At 36.9% G+C, this 7581-nt stretch overlaps 1 protein-coding gene across 3 annotated transcripts in view; it reads left to right on the forward strand.

The window, feature by feature from the left end:
* The window catches only part of SYNE1 (spectrin repeat containing nuclear envelope protein 1), a 354454-nt gene extending 347505 nt beyond the window's left edge, over positions 1-6949 (forward strand). For all 3 annotated transcript variants that reach the window (XM_067465989.1, XM_067465987.1, XM_060753592.2), the window contains one exon: positions 6021-6949. In XM_067465989.1, coding sequence (XP_067322090.1) covers positions 6021-6276 — 256 coding nt within the window. In that variant the 3' untranslated portion in view covers positions 6277-6949. The remainder of the gene's footprint in view (positions 1-6020) is intronic.
* The last annotated feature ends 632 nt before the right edge of the window (positions 6950-7581 follow it).

Consider the following 7581-nt stretch of genomic DNA (forward strand, 5'->3'; position numbering starts at 1 on the left):
TGACTCAGTGTACCCAAACTTTATTCATGCACAAAATTTATATATATATATATATATAGAGAGAGAGAGAGAGAGAGAGGAGACATGTGCACGCACATGCACACATACACACACCTTCAGTGTAAAGTATATGAATTGTAGATTTGGTTCCTATCTCCCAAGACATCTCAATGTAAAGATATGCAAATATAGATATTCCAAAACCTGAAAAAAAATCAGAATTCCAAACACTTCTGATCAAAAGTGTTCTAGATATGGGATACTCAACCTACTTCTGCATAATTTAGTTGGATTTTGGAAGATGATGGCAACTTGCTGCTTGGAAAAGGACAGCAGTAATTCCCTCTTTCTTCAGAAATTCAGCCACCTTGGTATTATGTGTTGATTTTACCAGTCAGCCAGTAGGCTAGCATGCACCTTAGCCACATTTTGTAGCTTTAGGGCCATCCCACCTTTTTGCTGTGGCATCTATGCGGCACCTTTCAGTTCTGCTTTCCCCAACACTGTTTATTAACACAGCTCTTAACAGTACAACACAATAATCAATTTGTCACTCAGACAAGCATGGAAAACAAATAGCTCTCACTGAATGGGAAAATTAATCAAGCATGCAAGTCAGGCAGGCTGTAGTTGATGTAGAATGCTTTTTTAACTGATAAAGGAGCCCAGGCTGTCGCTGTGTTCTTTAATATTCTGACATGCCTCTGATCTACTTACCTGTGTTTGATCTTGCACTGGATCAGCAAGCCTTGGAGGCCTGAGGATATGAAAGGAAATAAGGTCACTTAACTCACAGAATGCTGCTGCTGAAAATGAGCAGTGGTCATAAAAATCCCAAGTACAGCTTTCTGCTCTTTCATAAGAAGAAGCTGCCTAAAAATCAAAGTTCATATTCTGTCAATGACAAGTTCAGTTCAGAAAACCTTTAGTCTGCTTTCTCACATTGGTACCAATTATTTTGGCAGGCAAAAGTGCATATGTGTAACTCAGTTCCTAACATTCATGTCTAAGCAGCAAGTTGATGCATTGATAGGTGTCCATGTATCCCAGGATCTTGGATTCTGACAAGATAAAATCCACACAAAGGAAATATTGCTGGTTTGCAGGAAATGATGTCATCAGCAATTAGTATTGGGACATATTGGGCGGGGGATGGGGGAGACCAATGACATAGTATACTAATATCCAAAGTGATGCATAAGCTTTCTATTGCTAGAAATGGCAAATGGAGCTATTCTCATACAAGAGAGATTCCCATCACAAGCAACAACTGGAAAACCCTTCTTGTACAAAAACTGCATCACTGGACTGCAGCCATAGACCTGAATCTATATAGATATTTTCATATGATAAAAATGTTAAGAGATTGAAGTGATTGTAGATGTGTTTACATTGTAGGCTCCCTGAAAGAGCTTTATTTAGATGTTGGCGCCAGTGATTCAGTCGGCACTATTAATCAAACATTATACTCTTTTATCCCACTTTTCATTTCTAGTGTTAACCAAACTTTAAAGATCACTTTGGCATTCATAAAATAAAGAAATATTGTAGTTACATAGCTAGCACAAGTAGCATCAGGAACTATTTCCATGCCCAGTTACTAGCTGTGGCTTTGCTCATGACTATCTTTGATCAGACATGTGAAAAATGGTATTAATTTAATGCAGATGTTGCAGCTACCAATATGATATTAGTGACAGACAAAATTAGCAAAGTTATTCTAGATTGCAATTTTATGTAGTTAGTAAAAGCATTATGAAATGTTCAGTAATATATAGTCCTTAGATATTAAATTAAGAAACTAGAACTATTCCATTGGGAGAATATATATATATTAGGCCTGGGTAACAACGGAAAAATTTGTTTCTAAAATCGATTCGTTTTTTGGGGTTTTTTGCGTTTCGATATTTAAAAGAATTCCAAAATCTTTTTTTAAAAAGTTCAATATTTACGAAATTTCGTAAATGGTAAAAAAAATTACAAAACAATAATGAAACAATAACGAATCGATTCGTTAATGGCGGATGCGACCGCGCAATATGCTAAAAAACCTCCAAATGGGACAGGGGGAACTTCTGAAGCTTCCCTCTCCCTCTGTTGTTGACTGTTGGTGTGATATTATAATTTTGTTTCACTAATTAAACAAAAAACAACTATAAAACTTGCCCCAGACATGCGGAAATAATAACGAAACGACCTCAAACCAATAACGAAACGAATACATAACGAAATACGAAGCATTTACTAAACGAATTGAAAAATTCGTTTCGTTTTTAAGTTGCTCCAGAATGGTTCGTTATCGCTTCGTTAACAAAAAAAATAACGAATTTTTAATGAATTAACGAAACGAAACCGCCCAGCCCTAATATATATCCCTTCTTCTCTTTTAAGGCATGATATCAATGTTTATGAATCTGCAGGATATGGAGAAAATGGATACTTTTTTACTCTCCTGTATTATACTAGAATCCAGGGCCATCCACATAAGCAGAATGGTGAGATCTGAGGCAGTTTAGAAGTGCCATATTTTCCGGCATATAAGATGACCCCAACTTTTCCAGTTAAAATATAGAGTTTGGGATATACTCGCTGTATAAGACTACCCCTCTTCCAATGCACACCAAATAAAAATGTTAAAACATCAGGTTTGAATTCAATATGGTAATCTTCGTATTACCGTACCTCCTTCTTTGTCTCAGATCTTGCACATGCGGACTGTAGTAAGATACATACTAGAAGAAAAAACATAAGCCATATGGATTGTTTTTCTAGCAAACTTTGCATAATTTTTGCATCTCTACAGAATGGTTGCAATATTTTCAAGAATATTACTTACAGATCTTAAGGTGCCCAAACACATGACAATGCTACAGCATATATAGAATGTGGTGACTTGTTGATTTAATGTTTTCGCAAGTCCATTGCTATAGTAATACCACCCTCTGTTCCTGTTTTTGTTTCAGACCTATATTGTAATTCCGCTTCATGTAGTTAAGAATGCAAATTGTAAATAGTTGTTTTAGACAGTGATTAAACAACACCCTCTGCAACAAAGTTGCTATTCCAACATACATATTTCTGGACTATATAGGTTTGAGGGTTTTTTTCTTAATATAAGTTATCTTTTATACTAAAGTAGCTCCTGGTTTTGCAGACAGTTCTGGGAAGACAGCTCCTGGTTCAGCAATCCACTTGTGCATCGATGATCTTGCATGGGCTGTTTGCTTGGGATATAGGAAGTGATCCCTATGAGATTCAGAATCTGGGAGGTTTTAAAAACTCTGTACATTTATGAATTATATAATTTTGCTTCAGACAATTTCTCATGGAATTTGCATAACTGTCATAAAGTGTAACTATAGCACTAGTAATAATAGACTGCCTCCAAATGGACTTATTTATACATAGAACCTATTGGGCTGAACATGAAAGCTGTGAGTTCTTCAGCAAGATCTCGAAATGACGTATTTAATCTATATTCAGTTTACTAGAACTGGTTGTGATGAAGATAACGACGGAACTCACTGCCTAGATTTTTCACATAGCATGATAAATATACACATGTTACTTAAATATATTTTCAGTCCAGTTTACAATCTTAGCTTCTTGGCAGGGGGCTGGACTGGATGGCCCATGAGGTCTCTTCCAACTCAAGGATTCTATTCTATGATTCTATGAGAGGTGAAAAATACAAAATTTAAAAACAATTAAAATTGGAGGAAGAAAAAAATAATGCAAAAATCAAAACCTTAAGCAAAAATGTGGCAAAAAATCCATCAAGAAAAAAAAGAAAGATTCAGAGAATTTCCTAATGAAATCACTTAAAATATAGAATACACAAAAATCAAAAGAAGTTAGCATGTGCTTAACAACAGATTATTTATACATTCATTCTAATAAAAAAATGAACGCACATTTGCAAAACCGCTCCCAGAAAGAATGATTTCAGTCTGGGTGATAGGAAAAATATTTAAGAGTGGAACAGAGAAGGTGTGTGTGTCAGAAGTGGCTTGAGAAACTGCAAACCTGTGATATGTGTCCCATGAAAGTAGAACAATTTGAATCAAATATTTCTAGGCTTGTATATCTTGTCAAATTACGGATATTGTTAGCTTTCTGTTCATGGACTTACTTGTGTGCACAGTAGCAGTGCTAGAACGACAATAAATGGAAGTGGAAGTTTTTATTTTTATTTTGGTTTCCCCTGCACAAGGGGACTATTGCATTCATGGTTCCTTCTGTATGTTATAAACACACAATCCATATCCTTCATTTTTCAAGGATGTAGATTGTGCAACCCAAACTTGCTAGATAGCATGGCTGTCAGGCTTGCCTGCAAGTGTTACTTATAGTATCTGAACATGTGGCCAGGAGGGCATGATCCCAGAAGTCTGTATAGAGGAACCTCTAAGAATGATTTCTTGAAGGTGTTGCTAGATCTTCCCCCATCCCCATCCTTTTAATGTTTTGGTACTGTCCCATTATCCAGGTAGAGACCACAAGGGGGTGCTAGACAGAGGAGAGTTCATTTTAGAGAGGGGCGTTTGAAGGAGTAAAACCATTCTTCTCTCCCCCTCCCCCCCCCCCCCCCCACATTTTCCTGTTATTCTTTCAGTCCAAGTTGCCATCATGGAAACAACCCTTGCTTATGAAATCTGAAGTGGGGAGAGGGGATAACCAGTGAAAATGGGGGAAATTGTTTTTCTCCTTCAACTCTCTCTCTGTAAAGCGGACTGTCGTTCTCTCTCTAGTGCCCCCTTGTGGCCTCTGCCAGAATAATAGAAGAGTGCCAATTTTTCTGATCTCTTTGAAAAGTTAATCATGATGCGTAAATTGTCTGCAGAAGGCTAAGCAGTAAGTAAGAGTCATGGGAGGAAATAGTTAGTCATATCAGTAAAATAGGCCATGTAGACCTTACATTGGCAATGCACCAGCAATACCTATTCTTTTTTTTATGTAGCTCAGCTTGTTAATTCCTCATTTTGGCAACATCACATATTGGAAGGCTGGGTCTAATTAAACTTTAATATAGAATGCTCTGATATTGTTAAATGTGCCATATCCTTTCAATGCATTCATAATATAAAGCCATGCATAATACCAAGTTAACCAGCTTTCTATCTTCAACTTCAGAGATATTCTTGTAAATAATCTGGAACCTTTTGTTTTTGATCTTGTACCTGTTGCCAGCCCTGTCATCATAAACAGTCAATCATTCATTAGCTTCAAACTTTTAAGCCTGCAGTTAGTCAAGTAAAGGCAGCAAAGGGAACTTCCTTATTTTCTTGAGGGGTTTTTGAGAGATGAGAAGAGAAATGTCTATAAATTGAAAAGTAGCAGTGAAGAGACATACCCACTCCCTCTCATTTCAAGGTTGACAATAGCAGATGAAGTCACCTTGATTAATCACAAGGATAAAGGGTGGATATTATTTTCTGACTTTGAAATGTGAAATCCTTGTCAGGACAAGCAAAAGTTCTTTTGTAAGTTTTTCTAAATTCTTCTTTTTTTGTGGTTGTAAATTATACTACAAGAAGAGGATCCATCTGATGTTAAACAATGGCTTTAATTGCTGGTTCAGTGTAAAATGAGGCCACAGCATGCTCTACATCTGGATGCTAAAATACTGGATATTCCTATGTTTTAAATAACATTTTTAAAAAAAATATTCATCTCTAAAGAAATATAGCGAATACATACTTTCATACCTCCTATTCCAAACATTGTTTGCTTGAAAACAAATCCTATTTGGGTAGAATTATATAGATCAGTATTAATACCATAAAGCCAATTTAAGTTATTGTGGAACATGGTTATTGTACTCAATAACATTGGATTTTTCAGAAATAGTAGTTCTCTACAGTTTCAAAGCAGGCTTCTAAATATTAACCTAAAATGTATAAAAATTTCCAAATATTGTGTGTCACATGTGTAGTTAAACTAGCGTGTCCATGGAGCCTTTTGTTGGCCTCAGTGTCCCCTTATAACAAGTTCAAATTACTTTTGGCTTTTTCCTGCAGACCCAGAAGAGCTGGCTCCGATTCCTCCCATTCTGATGCTCAGCTAGTTGGGCAGCATCGGCCACAGCAGCAGAAGTGTTTCTTCCTCAGGGTCCTCAGAGCTGCTCTCCCACTCCAGCTTCTCTTGCTTTTCCTGGTTGGCCTTGCCTGCCTGGTGCCAATGACAGAGGAAGACTATAGCTGCACCCTCTCAAATAACTTTGCACGCTCCTTTCACCCCATGTTGAGATATACCAATGGCCCACCACCTTTATGAAGCAGCTGAAAACATGACCAAGAAGTGGGGGGCATTTCCTATGCAGGTACACCCATGGTGCACAGCTTTCCTGTAATCTCTGTGCCCAGAATGAGAAGAGTCTTTGGTATCACTGAAAATGTATCAGTACCAACGTGAGTCATGCATAATGTGAGTAATGTCACATCTTTGGTAGTGGAAATGCTATGAAATAATTGATACCATCTTTATTTTCCAACAATGTTCTGGAGTTTTCAGCCACTTTTATAAGTTGGACTGGTGCCCTGTACTATGCATAGCCAAGGACTTCAATCTGAAGGAAGACTGTTTCTGTTGTGTATGGATCACAACAGTCTTACTCAATCTTTTCATATTTACAACTATTGGCATTTTACAGTATGCACAATATATATATAATATAATATAATATAAACAAACTGTGCTAAAGCAATTTTAGAGACTATTGTAACATAAAAATTTTAAAGATCATATAAAGCAATGTATTATATCCCCCATTTTTTGTGGGGTTTTGGGTGGGGCATGATGTTCTAACCTTGGCTTTGGATGCACAAGCTGTAAATTTGAATGGCACTTTTTATAGTTTAAAAAAATAATGGATGTAATAAATGAAATCTTGAAAGGCTTTGTGAACAAACCATGAATGTTAAGTATTAAAAATGTATTTATATATGTACAGTTTGTTAATACTAGTTTTGTTGCGTTGATTTCTTGTTTAAAAAACATAGAAGCAAAATGTCAAAGACAAAATCTCTCTCACACACACATATGTGTGTGCGCCTGCACACACACACACACATATGTGTTACAATTCCAAAACAAACTCAAATACAGGCAGTCCCTGAGTTACAAACATCCAACTTGCAAATGACTTTACAATTAAGAATGGGATGAGACAAGTGAGAGTAATCTACCTGGGAAAAAGGTGTGTCAACTGAAGGTTTATCAACAATCCTTGTTTCCACAACATGCCAAATGTTTCAAAATACAAATATCACATGGGCTGAAAGTGAGGTGAAATCTGCTGAACAGGGACACCGAAAACAAAACACAGTCTCTCTCTCTCTCTCTCTCTCTATATATATTTGTTCATTTGTTCAGTCGTTTCCGACTCTTCGTGACCTCATGAACCAGTCCACGCCAGAGCTCCCTGTTGGCCGTCCCCACCCCCACCTCCTTCAAGGTCAGTCCAGTCACTTCAAGGATGCCATCCATCCATCTTGCCCTTGGTTGGCCCCTCTTCCTATATATCAAGATAGATTCTGTAAGCTTGTTTTTAAGTTGAATTTGTATGAAAGTCAGAACAGG

This window comes from Anolis sagrei, chromosome 1 (assembly GCF_037176765.1).
Source record: "Anolis sagrei isolate rAnoSag1 chromosome 1, rAnoSag1.mat, whole genome shotgun sequence".
NCBI classification, from domain to species: domain Eukaryota; kingdom Metazoa; phylum Chordata; class Lepidosauria; order Squamata; family Dactyloidae; genus Anolis; species Anolis sagrei.